The sequence below is a fragment of the Primulina eburnea genome, chromosome 12 (assembly GCF_022965805.1).
Source record: "Primulina eburnea isolate SZY01 chromosome 12, ASM2296580v1, whole genome shotgun sequence".
In the NCBI taxonomy this organism is placed as follows: domain Eukaryota; kingdom Viridiplantae; phylum Streptophyta; class Magnoliopsida; order Lamiales; family Gesneriaceae; genus Primulina; species Primulina eburnea.
In genome coordinates this window covers 7,070,565-7,084,299 of record NC_133112.1, presented here as the reverse complement: position 1 = coordinate 7,084,299, position 13,735 = coordinate 7,070,565, and the positions used below count along the sequence as shown (strand labels likewise).

The window sequence follows — 13,735 nt, the reverse complement described above, 5'->3', positions numbered from 1 at the left end:
TGCACAGCACAGCTGGGCTGTCTCTTGTGCTTGGTTGCTCGAGCTTAGTTCACGAAGTGCTCGCTTGAATTCCTTCAATTGTTTCAATATACTCGATGATTCATCTTCAATCACCATCAATCATGTAAAATCGAGATAACAAAGCTTCTTGAAATTCTCTCCAAATATTAGCACATAATGCCTGGTCATATTCACATCGTACTCGACTTCTTCAAAAAGATTTATCTTCAAATCACCTATAGAAAAACAAAGCAAGTTAGTAACACAAATAATATCTATATGTTCATCTTTCAATTGCAGCTTGTAGGCTCTATCCTCCACTTGCTCCATCAACTCTAGAAACCCCAACTTCATGGTGGTTGCCTTCGCCATGTCTTTATTAATTACACCAAATTATAAATAACAAATGAAATCAAATGATAATAATAAGAGAATGAAATATGATTTCGAAAGAGAACGAAAAATCATCACATAAAAAAAGGTTGATTTTTTAGTTTAAACCTTCATTAATATAATAATATCGGATTTACCAGGTCACGAGGTGCATTCCCTATCATTTCTATTTGGTTTTATTGGTTAATCCATTTTGGCCACATAACATATCTTGGCTTCATAAGTGTTTCGTGGAGGTGACCTTTCCTCATACTTACATAGGTGGTCTCTTTTTAAGAGTATCATATCATATTTCGCCTTTTACAAGCAAAAAACCCATTAAAATTACAAAGCTTATTCTCACTACATTTGTAGGAACAACACGATTTGTCCTAGGAATGAGAAAGAAGTAATTCTCAAGTGCCAACACAAGTCTTCATAATTTAGTTTTACCGCTGAACCAAGATTTTGGGATTTTCAATCAATAAGGTTGGGTTATGCAACTTTATTTTGTATTTTTTAAACTCATTCCTTTTGACAAGACATGCAATTGAATTCTATTCAAGGTTTTTTTATAACGCATATGTAAAGTTATCCTATGGTTTCCCTCCATCAAAAATGAATACACGTCTGAAGATCAAGTTTAACATGATATTATTTCTTTGCCATACGTGTCCAGACTTACCATCATTCATTCCATTTTACGTCATATTTTAACATGATATTTCTACTTTAAATAAGACACCTCCATACTTCGAGTTATTTATAGGACTTTATCGCATTTTGACAACTGAAAATGAATTATATCATTCTTTTTGTGTTGTTTCTTCTTTAAGAATGTGGTTGACTCGCTATATGGCTTCCCCCCTCCCCCAATATTTGGGTAAGTATAAATTTATAAAAATAACATTCATAAATTTTTATCCAGAGTATGATTCTTCATTTCAACCACTATGTTTTCTTTATTCACGTTTCATTATCTCTGTTCTCTGTTGTGGTGGAAGAAAAAACAATTGGCACGTTTAGGGTTTTAACCTGCAACCGGGACAAAACTGGTCAATTCACACTTATTCCCCCTTTAAATAAAGTAGATCTAATGGTGCATAATATATTCCTCCGTTACTTCAAATAATTTTTACTTGTTTGCTATGTTTATTTACAAATCATTCTTATGTTCATCATAAGCCACCGAAGCTTTATCTTTCATTGCACAAGATATGCATATCATATCTTGTACAATAATTATCGGATATGATGAAATATTTTTTTCTCCTATTTAAGGAGCCATATTTTTTTCAACAAGTGGGTTGAGATCATTTATGCTTCAACGCATATCCCATTTGATGCTGTACATTTTAGACCCATGATTTATTATTTTTTCAATTCATAGTCTAAATTTAAGCTCTCGATTCCCATTCTAATTTTATATTTCTTTAGCTTCAAGAATTTTCTTAAATCAATACATAAAGTACTGAATTCTTGAAACAAAAACTACTTGAATGGACTTCCCTAGATTCATGTGTTTGACATAATCCTTGTGATTCATAATTACAATCCTTGCAGTTTGTACAAAAAATCAACATATTTTCATAGTTTTTCAACAACATGAATTCAAAAAAGCATCAAATTTAAGCATTTTAACAAAAAAAAGCAATTAAAATTTCAAAACCGGATATTTCAAATCCAGGATTCACAACTCGTTATATTAACATGAGATTGCATAATTTGAAGTTTTTCATGTTCATAGTCAACACATCTTCGTACCAAAAAGAAGAAAAGAAAGAACTTCGTCTTAAAATTGTGGATTGGGATTTCTCCGGAACATATTCAATAGATCTACAACTTGAAGATAACAAGACTCATAAAATTATATTAGCAAATATGAAGTCAAGGCAAGAGATAACTCTTTTTCCATAAGACGAATTTGCCCTACACATGGCGCTCACTGGATATGATAATCATCTCGCATGATTCTTCCAACTTTGATAGTAGTACTACAAATAAAAAATTTAATAGCCAGAAATGTAGGATACTCTCTTTGAGAAGAAAGAAAGGAAGAAGTTTGATATGAATGCAAGTGACATTCTTATTGTTTGGTTTCTTCAAATGTGATGCTATTTCCAAAAAATATATCTTAATTCATTCAGATGGATTAGTATTTAAGCAACAAATCTCGAAATAATGACCAAAAAACACTTTTTAACAATATTGTTCCATGAATACTCGCACATCTTACCAAACAACACATAAGATGCTTATGCGCCACTTTTGGGCACCTATTATGACAAAAAAAAAACATTTTAACAATATTGTTTTATGAAAACTCATACCTACTACCAAACAGTACATCAGTTGCTTATGCACCACTTTTCGAGCACCTAGGTGCCTCCCTCTCGGCCTTGGAGAGTGTTGAGGCACCTCTTCTGCACAATAGGATGCGTAGAGGTGCCTCCTCTGCGGCCTTGAAATTTCCAAGCCGCACATGGGGCACTCGGCGCCTCTAAGCTCTAGTGTCTCCTTTGGCGCATGTTCTATTCCTTTTTTTCGTTTTAGTTTTAGTTTTAGTTTTAGTTTTTTTTGCCTTTTCTTTTACTTAATTTACATTTATTAAGCTTGAAACTTTCCAACACATTAATTCTAACAACATATATTTTGTTTATTTAATTTTTTATCATAGAAAAACATCCCTCTAAAATTAAATGTTACTATAATATATGTAAATATCTTAGATAAATTATATTGGTCATTTTAATAGATGCTCAAATTTACTATTACTATTCTTTCAAGATATTTAATTAAGATAAAAAATTAAATAATTCACTAAAAAAATTATCATATTCTCTTCTCACTATCTGATTATTATATCTATTATCTTAACATAGAATCAAAAAATTATAATTTTTTAATTTTAAATAATATTTATATTTAATGTATATCTGATGAAATTAATAAAAAAAGACTCAAAAAAATTTATATTTAAAAAAATTGTTACATTTCGCAAAAGCGGGTCGGGTGCAGGCGCCCGAAAACCCGATTAACCTCTGGTCAAATAAAACTGCCCGGAGCCATCGAATTAGAGGAGGATATGAGAAGCAAGCCGAAGGAAATTGCTCAGGGAGAAGTGAAACCCTAATCGAGGGAGAGAAGAAGATGGTGTTCTACTTCAAGGCCCGCCCGGAGTCGGGGGATTACACCATTTTCATGGGTCTCGACAAGCACGAGAACGAGGAGCTCATCAAATACGGTTTCGTCGAAGATATATGGTACTTTCTGTCTGCTTTTTTTTCCTTCAATTTATTGTTTTTTTCTCGATCGTTGAATTTAGCTGATTTTGGATGTTTTTTATGATATGATGTAATGAGTTTATGGCGTTAGACAATCTTGAGAGTAAGGGTCATTATAGGATGATCAATTTGATTTTGATGAAGAAATCCCACTGATTGGTTAATTGAACCAGTGATGTCAGTAAAATCGTATTTTATTTCTTTATTATTGTTGTTATTTGATACAACATTGGAGGTAGGGGTCTTGATCCTGCCTCCTCCCTACTAAAGGGGAGGCTCATGCCATTCCACTTCAGAGGAGGTTGGGTGATGATAATTGTTAACAGGTGTAGTTCCTTTTTCTGTGAAAGATATTTGGAATAGCTGGTTTTGTGATCGGACCATGTTTTGTGTTTACTTACTAGTAGGCCAGCAATATAATTATAAATATAAATTTTCTTTGGGCTTAGCTCATATATTATTTTATACGGAAGGAATTTTGAGTAAATATAAAATGTATAATAAAAGGATAAGGCATCCGTTAGACGAATCTTTCGAAAATATAGATTGAACACCTGCTCATGACACAGTCGAATGACAAAATTATGATGGTGTGTGGGGGTCATCAATTACTATGCCCTTACTGATTTATAAAGTGATTGCCTGAGACATCACTGATAAACATTTAACACCTATTTGTGAATTATCTATTTTATCATTCTTGACGGGGATTATATTCTGTAGGTTCCATGTGGATAAAATGTCTTCAGCCCACGTTTATCTGAGATTGCACAAGGGTCAGACTATTGATGACATTTCCGAAGGTGTATTGGAAGATTGTGCCCAACTGGTGAAGGCAAATTCTATCCAGGGCATGTTCTTCTTTTTTGAATTATTTTGTAGCATAACATTGCATTTCTAAAATTTTCATGGTTTCTTTTTGAACTGTTGAATTTTTTTTACTTAATCACATGCTTGAGGTTTATCTTGTCTGATTGATGGACCGTGCATGATTCTAGTTGGTGGCATTAACAAGCCCTTAAAATTTAACTTTATCTACTTTCAGGAAACAAAGTGAACAATGTTGATGTTGTTTATACTCCTTGGCAAAATCTTAAGAAAACTGCATCCATGGACGTTGGGCAAGTTGGATTCTACAACCCAAAAATGGTGAGCTCCATTATGCATTTTGTGTTCTTATAATCACTGAAAAGGTTCTAGCTTTTGCAGCGTTTCATCATTTTCTGATTGAGCTTTGAGGTGTAAGTTCAAATTTTTCTTGCTCAGGTTCGTACCGTGAGAGTGGAAAAGCGAATAAATGAAATCGTGAACAGGTTAAACAAAACAAAGGTTGAAAGAAAACCTGATTTAAAAGGTGCGTATGCGCCTTTTCGTGTTTTCTTTGCGAGTCTTGTTTCCCTCATATGTTTTCTTATCGGTTCTTTTAACCATGCCTTTTGAGTATATGGCTTTTCTATTTCACACTTGAGCTTCAGCGATTTTAACTCATGCTTTTATTCATGTTTAGCTGAAAGAGAAGCAGTTAATGCGGCTGAAAGAGCAGAAAGGAAACATCAGCTCAGAGAGAAAGTGAGTTGTGTTATTTATATTCTTTCATAAGCCTAATTTAATTGAATCATTGTTTGATTTCGGTTCATCATGCATGTCAAAGAGAAAAAATGATTTTTAGTCATTCCACTTCATTTTACATCTATAAAAAAATAGGTATTCTACTGAGATTCCATGTAAGTTGTAATGGTATGCTAAAATTCATATTGAGTTGTTGATAAAGAAATATGCTGCAAAACCTTTTATGATGTTAGCACTTGATTTATGGGAAGGCTGAGGCTAAAAGATTGCAAGGTCCTAATCACGCTCATTGTATGTGTGAACATTTGTATACTTTCTATGGGTCCATTTCCCCAGATTGTTGTGGTTTGGCTTTAGTAAATGGTTATGGAGCTGGTTCAAACTGATGTATATGAGTTGCATTTATTAGCCAGACATTACTTTATTCGTGAAATAATAGAACAACAAAATTCATTTTGTGCATTTACTTCTTGTCGATCCTTTTCTTTTCGCAGAAACGGAAGGAAGAGTTGGAAAAGCTTGAAAAAGACAGGCAGGCTGATTTAAGGAGCTACAAAAATTTGATGGTAGCAGAGAAGATGACGTCTAACAAGGAAATAGCATCAACCAACAAATCCTTGCAAGAACTGGAAGAAGACTTCATGTGAATGCTAAAAGCTTCTAAGTTATTTTCAAATTCATCTCCTTGTCCAGAATGAGAAAAATTTGCCGAGGTGTTGGAGGTTGACAAGAAAATTGAAAGGATGGACAATGGGAAAAGGTTGGCGGGTGATTTTTTTTAGTAATTTTATGTCGTGTCGAAACAAAAATTTGAATTTTAGTTAACTCGGAAATTTGAGTTTTCAACTGTCGAACTGTATTTAATAAAATAGCAAGTAATTGCAGTTAAAGAAAAAGGTATACTATTCTGTTGTACGTAAGTTGGTTGTGATTATAGGCATTGTTTCAAGTTTTTATGTCACTTTGTTACAGATAATTTGGTTTTCAGGAACTTTTATTGCAACTTGTGGCACACCCCACTTGGTCTTCATGTTGAGTGTTCATGTTTGGTAGAACTTACTAGAATTGGCCAAGCTGATATATATGTGTGAGTTGTTGATTCTTAATTTAAATTTTATTTGTATTTTTCTCTATAATTTCTTCTCCAAGTACATGTATATGTCCATTTTCTAGTATTATTGAACCTAGCGAACGTATCTTTGTTATAGATGAAGGGCCGTTTCATGATGGATTCGCACATGTTGCACCCAACCGGAAAAAAATAATGTATACATTTGGCTGCAAGAAAGTGTCAGAAAGTATGTGTTCAATCATGGTATAGATATAGATGGTGCTCTTATGATTCCAAAGCAATGTGTGTGTGTGTCTATATATATATATATATATATATATATATATATATATATATATATATATATTCTATTTTATAAAAATTGAGGATTTGATAAAAACCGACTGAGAAAAACACTAAAATATTAGTATCCAATTTTGACCTCTCTTATGGACAAATTCACTAAAATTGTTACCTTTTTTTATTTCTTATAATTACATTTTGATTTTCATTTAAATATATATCAAATAAATTATAAAAAATATCGTACAACACGCAATGTGTTCATTAATGTATTAATATTTGTAAAGTGGGAGATAAGGTAGTTAGCTAGCCAGAAACTCATATATAAGTGAACCATTATTGCCAATCATGACTTGCCCATGTGATATCCCTTTTCCTCTCTATGAAAGCAAAATCAACCCTCCTAGCAAATATGACTCTCCTTTTCATGCACAGCCACCTCCATCCTTCTTCTCTTCAACAGCAACTATGTCCTTAAACAACTGGAAAACTACACGCAGCAAAAGCATGCGTTTGGGACGAAACGGCATGCAAAGAGAGTACGATTCACATCCCAAATGGCTAATATTCTGGCGAAGAATCACAAAACTAAAGAATCCAACTTCAGACTCCTGTACTGTGCAAACAACATATGATCACCAAAGTTATATGCAGAACTTCGATGAAGGGATCGGTAGGGCTGAGCCAGACAATCTGTATCGGTCTTTCTCTGCCAGATATGCTGATCCTACGAGACGACCGGGGTAGGAGAAGCTTTTGTTTGCGAAGATGGAAATTTGGCAGGACTTTCACTTCTTTCGGTTGATAAACTTGCCTGCTTTTCATTCATGTACACACAACTACTTTCCCAGCTCTTTCCTAACAATGGGGATGATTCCTTTGGCTACTTACATTGTGAGACATATGTGCATGAGCAGATAAAACAGGGAGGGAGTTGGGCCAGTCCCTCGCGTTTTAATGAATTTTTTTTTAAGTTTTATGTAATTTTCTTGACTAATAATATACTCCAAATACATTAAATCAATCCCTTGAGCATTTCCGTTCAGTCTGGGCAGTCTCACAGTAGCTTGCTCTGTTGTCCAACTAGAAGTGTACTGTATCATCCACATGCAATATTTTGATATCAGAATTTATGCTTAGTTTTCTTGATAAAATGTGTTGGGGTGTAAAAAGAAAAGCCATTTAAAGTGCAACTGCAGGGCCAAACCAATAAGAGATGGTAGGTCATCCTCTGTTGAACCAGACATCCAAATCAAACCCTGTGAGTTCTGTACTTGCAACCCACTACTACTTTTCAAGAAATGCAAACCAGAGGACAGCCAGCAGTTCGACTCGGTCATAGGTTGAACAAGTTTGGAGGTACATGCAGACACCGATATGTCATAGCAGGACCAAAGAAATCAAACGAGGAAGGCAAGATGGTGCAGCCCGCAATAAAATTGTAAGGCAATCACAATAGGTGAAAAGCATGGCAATATAGATGAAGAAACAAACTTCACTTTAATGCTTAATTTTCCTAAAACATATATAAAATTAACCTTTCAGCTTGGGTTTATCTTCTCTACTTGCGAAAATGCTAGCATACACATCATCTAAACACATGTTTTTCACGCTGAATACAAACATAATGAAGAGATAATAATAACGTAAATTTTTATTGCCGAAATTATTTAAATTTTTATGACATGTTCTACTCAAACATCATTGATGTATTCCTGAAATTAGTTACCAATTGGGTTTACTCCGAATAGGTAAGAATTTTACGCTGCAGCAGGTTTTCCTGCTGCATGCTTGCATGCAAATCCTTGTTTTTGATTCTTTAACTCATTCCCAGCCACTAGAAAGAATGCAGTGTGCCTGAGCAGAAGAAAACTGTTGGTTAAAATTTATCAGAAAAGAAAAGGAACTGGACTAACAGGAAGTTGCACCCGCAACCCGCTACTTTACGACTCTGCCAAAAACATAATCTTTTTCACAGGAAACAAACCAACAAAGGCTGTATTTGATTTCATTTCCATTTCACGGAAATGAAAACAAACAGTTTTCACCTGATCTTCAACTTATTTTCCAATAGTAAAATTATACATTCCATAAAAAATTATTTTCAAATTTAAATTTCCGATCATTCCACTATCAATTTTATTATTATATATTATATCCCAGTCCACTATAATAACATATTTTAAATTTCAAGATACCGTATATTTTTTTATTAAATTTCAACTTCATAGACTTGTCATAAGAAAATAAATGATGCTCACTCCCTTCTGAATTTTCTAAAGTTAACTTTTCAAATTTATTTTTTGAGAACAAATATAACACCTGAAATACCAGAAAATAATCGTCGCTGCATTGAGCCAAAATTAAAAATTCTGGATAATAGACTTGTACCTGAAGAAATTCATCATTTTAATTCTGGAGCTCTCATCAATTTCTGTGGTGCAATCCAATGCTTGTTTCATGTGATCCAGCCACCTCTCAGCAGCTTGGTGGGTGACAGAAAATGGTCGGTGACGGGCAATCAATGCGGGATGTCCTTCCAAAAGCCAAGCAGCAAAGTTTCAAGCCAAGTAAATTGCAAATTTTGCAACTATCAAGAAAAAAAGCACACACAAATGTGTATCTATCGGAGATACCAGAACAAACACAACTTTTTTGGTTGATAGAACTACAATCGCAATGGCCTTCCTTGAATGGACTGAGATATGCAGCAGGAAGTCAATCTAATAACTTGAAACACTAAGGCTGCTTGGCAAAAGTGAGATGTCACAGTGCAGCATATCACCAAATCAGTAGTTATTTGTGCTTTATCATTGCTCAACAACATAATGATGATCCAATACCTCATCTTGTTCCTTTTAGATACGAAACCATTTACTTAACTCTTAATCATCAACAATAGGTACAGCACATGCAAAAAATAGAACTTCGGAGTCCTGCCTGGAGTTTGGTGGCATCAATTGTGTCGATAATATAAGATGCTATAGATAAAACAATCAAGGTTTAATTGATTACCTCTTCTTTGGGAGTACAGAGGAGGTCCTCCCATTCTTTGCACGAAGAACTCATATTGATTTTGTATAGCATCTTCCTTTTTGGAGTTTGCAAAAATTGACTTAAACCATTCTTCCTCATCATCATAAACTCTACAACATATAATCTATTAGATTCTTAAAATTTGATAACCAATCCATGGTCTAGGGCACGTGTGATGGGAAAAACGTAAACTAAAGGAAATTACAAAAGCTTAAACAAATATTCACCAATCAAATTCTAAAATCCCAAATACATTCAAAATGTTTCAATTCAAAAAAAATGTTCTCATTCGTTCACATTATCATGAACAAGCAATATCAAAATCTGATCTGAATGAGATAAAGCCACAATAATCACCAATTACCATAACTATATATAGTTCACTCTTCTTCTATAACAACATAATTGACTTGAATGATTTCATTCAATTTTCAGACACTGTTTCTTCAATTCTAACAATAGTTTCTCTACCATACAACATTGTATTAACAAAATGCTCATACAAAACATAACAAAGCTAAGAAATAACTGATCCTTGCAAATTTCCACATCAATATTCTTCAAATTCAAAATGATTTTATTTAAGTTATCGAGATGACTTTGCACTGGTGTAACTCCTATAAAACAATTGGTGTATAAACATCATTTCGGATGAAGCCTCTTTCTGAAAGATTTAGTTGTATACAAACATTTGAGCTTAAGCCATAACCTAGCAATAACAGTTTCCTCAGTGGCCCAGCGTAGCATCACATTTGCTAAATACAACTTACAAGGAAAATTTTTTATCATACGACAATCTTGCTGACTTGCTTAAGCTTTCTTATCCTTCAAGCACTTTAAGCAACACTTTCTGAACTAAATGAGCTCACATCTTGACACATGATAGACAATAATTATTCTTCTCATAGAATTTTATAATTTCAAATCTTGCCACCAATGCAGAAGACAGAAAATAGAAAAAAATAACTTATCTTTGACACCACTAGTTTCAAAAGTCGAATAAAATAGACTTATGGTAAGATATAACAGAACAATCAATGACACATGTAATGAGATGATTCGGTGTTTAGCGAGATCCATAGGCACAGATGGCTAAGAAATTGTGCTATAAACCAAAAGAGATCATAAAAATCTTAACAACTATCTCTCAATACTCAAACTCAAAATCTCAAATAGATGCTACATCTCTTGACCCAAAGGTAGGCACACCAAATATAAAAAAGATTCATCGAGAGCACGTTCAAGAGAAAACGAAAGAGCCACATTAGATTGGGAACACTTTTGTGAGACCTAGTAAATGTTCATCATATTTACGTATGACGAAAAAAATCTAAACGACGTGGAATTTGGGGTCAACTAAATCCCATGATGGGTTGCTTAAAGCCACCCAAAATGAGGTAAGGTGGTGACGCGGATCGAAATGAGCAATTTAATCTCTTCGCGAGATTCTTATATATTTAGAACAATTATTCATAACAAAATCCTTCTAATGTAAGGGCATCACCCCTTTGCCATTAGGCAGACCATAGTGTTAAAAAGACACATTGAACATTAAAACTGATAAATAGTATTATAACACATACAAGCTTTTGGAATGATATATCCTTTGAGTTTATAAGCTAACATTGTTGTTCTAAAGTTGGCGTAGCGAAAAGGGTTATCATTGTATCAATGTCGTGAAATTATAGCCTGGATTAAGGTAGATGATTCATACACTGAGTATTGAAAGATATATGAAACCCTTCTAAAGTGTGCCGTCACGAGACATCGACTTCTCAAGGCGCGGACAACGTTGAAAAAATATTCAAATATTAAAACTAATAAAAAGTAGCTTGTAACCAAAAAAAAAAAGTTTAATCATCCATAAACAAGTCACTTGGATTTATAACCTAAGACACAGTCCTAAAAAGAAATCTATGTAACTCTTCCAAACAAGAGTCCACAAATTTGACTAACAGTCCATCGGTTTTTAACCGATACTCGGATCTTGTAAGCCAAAGACTCAAAGGATCTTGTAAGCCAAAGACTCAAAACCCAACAATTTGTAAATTCGACCAACCCCGGAAAGCAAATGTTGAATGGAAGGGGAGAGCGAAACCTGTTGTAGAAATTGGTGGAGAGATTGACGAAGGTCTGAAGGCCAAGCTTCTCGTAAAGATTGGTCTCATCAATGGCGAACGCATCGTTTGGGTGAACCCCACTCCACTCCGATGCCTTCTCCTGTAAAGACTGCATTTTTTTCCTTCTTTTCTCTACTGCGACCACTGGGATTAGGATATTTATAGCTGCGTATGGTGGTCGCGTGTAGTTCACGTTTTGTTCGGTGGAGTCTGTTTTTTTTTTTGCATGTACTTTTCCTTTTTTTTTCTTTTTTTTTATATCAATTTCTTTATAAAATAAAAAAATCCACTCTCCCATCCGTGCAAAGGACAGGAGAGTAGAATTTTTAAAAAAATTAAAAAACTTCTCCGTCTCTCTGCAGATAAAAATTTATGAGATGATCTCATATACATATTTTGTGAGACAAATATCTTATTTAAGTCATCCATGAAAAAATATTATTTTTTATGCCAAGAGTATTACTTTTTATTGTGAATATATATCGGTAGGGTTTACTCGTTTCATAGATAAAAATTTGTGAAACCGTCTCACAAGAGACCTACTCCTCTCCACGAGACGGATGATTTTTTTTATTAAATTAAAAATTTTGATTTCATATAATTCTGAAAAATTAAATTATCGATCACGTTCAATTTAATTTTTTTTTTGATGTATTAAAATATTACTTTTATCATATGTGTGAATCACACAAATTTCGTAAAATAATTTATTTTTTTGTTGTTTTTTCTTTAAAATATATACAACTTAACTATATTTGGTCGGTGTTCTTGATTATCTATATGAAGATATCTCTTAACTTAGCTAGCTACAACATCCACGAATTGTTTTTCTTCGTTAGATTCGAGGAGAAATTGTTCATATGCAAATAAATCATTTACGATTTCTAGTTCTTGTGGTATATATCATAATTTTTGAAATTAAATAATATGAATTATTTCTTTTAAATTACATGCAACTCAAAAAGATTTTTCATATAACTCATTTGTAATTTTTTTCGGTCATAAAAAGATTTTTGATATACAATATACGTACATTAAATTATTATTATTATTATTATATATATGTGTGTAATTCATTATTAGATAAATATTTAATGATATATTATATATAATATTGTGTATATATAATTATTTATACATAAATATTATGAGCTTATAGGTCTGGGTTTTCTGTTATTAGCCAAAGGAATGAATTATCGAGTTCTGCTTTCTGTTAAATCAATAATATTAGTTTGCTGTTTGTTTATGATTTTTAAAAGATCATTTTTAATATTATATATTATATGTTGATAATATCATATATTTTTTAAATACATGTATTTTTTAATGGTAATACTTAACATGTTTTATTTAAATTGTTATTTTATTTGTTGATATATTTAAATGCATGCATGAACATTGTTTCAGTAATTTTATATGTTAGTGGTAATGATATTGTAAGACATGGAACAATCAATTATAGTACTAAAGTCGTGAAATTAATTTGTATATCTAGATCTACGACATTATATGAATTGTTTGAAACAGTTCATCGGAAATTAGATATCGATGGCACGAAGTATAGGTTGAACCTTTCAATCAAATATTTGTATATAGACAGATCGTGTTTAGTGAAAGCACATGTTGTCCTTAATGATGATATTTTTCAATTTATGTTGGGTCCTAATTCTCACGTTCAATGCATAGAGTTGTATATTGAATGTGAGACCATCAAAGATAATGCAGTAACAAATATTCTCGAGTCGTACATGCCTTGTATTACACAAGGCTTAAACATGATAGGATTTGATCACAAGCTGGAACTTCGACAACTGCTTTTCATGAAGATGTGGACCAACCTTGTACATCCATGGATAATTGTGTTGGTGACTGTGATCAATATATTAATGGATGTGCAGATAAAGATAATACTCGTTGGCCGAACAAACTACACGCATGGAATTCTAACAAGTGACTCACTTGACAGAAATGCATCACAAGTAACTTCTGAAGCTATTATC

The 13,735-nt window shown here is 33.0% G+C and overlaps 2 protein-coding genes across 2 annotated transcripts; one reads left to right on the top strand and one right to left on the bottom strand.

Annotated features, from left to right (window-relative positions):
- The first annotated feature begins 3,432 nt into the window (after nucleotides 1–3,432).
- LOC140807925 (uncharacterized) lies at nucleotides 3,433–6,186 on the top strand. The gene is made up of 6 exons (XM_073164880.1): nucleotides 3,433–3,635; nucleotides 4,380–4,507; nucleotides 4,702–4,805; nucleotides 4,923–5,010; nucleotides 5,164–5,225; nucleotides 5,720–6,186. Exons 1-6 carry the CDS (start codon nucleotides 3,523–3,525, stop codon nucleotides 5,870–5,872), a joined length of 648 nt encoding a protein of 215 aa, XP_073020981.1. The 5' UTR covers nucleotides 3,433–3,522; the 3' UTR covers nucleotides 5,873–6,186.
- A 2,029-nt stretch (nucleotides 6,187–8,215) lies between these two features.
- On the bottom strand, nucleotides 8,216–11,944 carry LOC140807730 (group 2 truncated hemoglobin 3-2). The gene is made up of 4 exons (XM_073164692.1): nucleotides 11,714–11,944; nucleotides 9,595–9,725; nucleotides 8,971–9,115; nucleotides 8,216–8,436 (listed from the first exon to the last, which is right to left on the bottom strand). The coding sequence occupies exons 1-4, from the start codon at nucleotides 11,848–11,850 to the stop codon at nucleotides 8,340–8,342; spliced, it is 510 nt and encodes a 169-aa protein (XP_073020793.1). The 5' UTR covers nucleotides 11,851–11,944; the 3' UTR covers nucleotides 8,216–8,339.
- Between the last annotated feature and the right edge of the window lie 1,791 nt (nucleotides 11,945–13,735).

Excerpts from the sequence above, each read along its gene's own strand:
- LOC140807925 (XM_073164880.1), top strand. The coding sequence starts at position 3,523 with ATGGTGTTCTACTTCAAGGCCCGCCCGGAGTCGGGGGATTACACCATT. Across the intron at positions 3,636-4,379 it reads GGTTTCGTCGAAGATATATG|GTTCCATGTGGATAAAATGT; the intron begins GTACTTTCTGTC and ends TATATTCTGTAG. Across the intron at positions 5,226-5,719 it reads AACATCAGCTCAGAGAGAAA|AAACGGAAGGAAGAGTTGGA; the intron begins GTGAGTTGTGTT and ends TTCTTTTCGCAG.
- LOC140807730 (XM_073164692.1), bottom strand. The coding sequence starts at position 11,850 with ATGCAGTCTTTACAGGAGAAGGCATCGGAGTGGAGTGGGGTTCACCCA. Across the intron at positions 9,116-9,594 it reads TCTGTACTCCCAAAGAAGAG|GACATCCCGCATTGATTGCC; the intron begins GTAATCAATTAA and ends GGCTTTTGGAAG. Across the intron at positions 8,437-8,970 it reads AAAATGATGAATTTCTTCAG|GCACACTGCATTCTTTCTAG; the intron begins GTACAAGTCTAT and ends TCTTCTGCTCAG.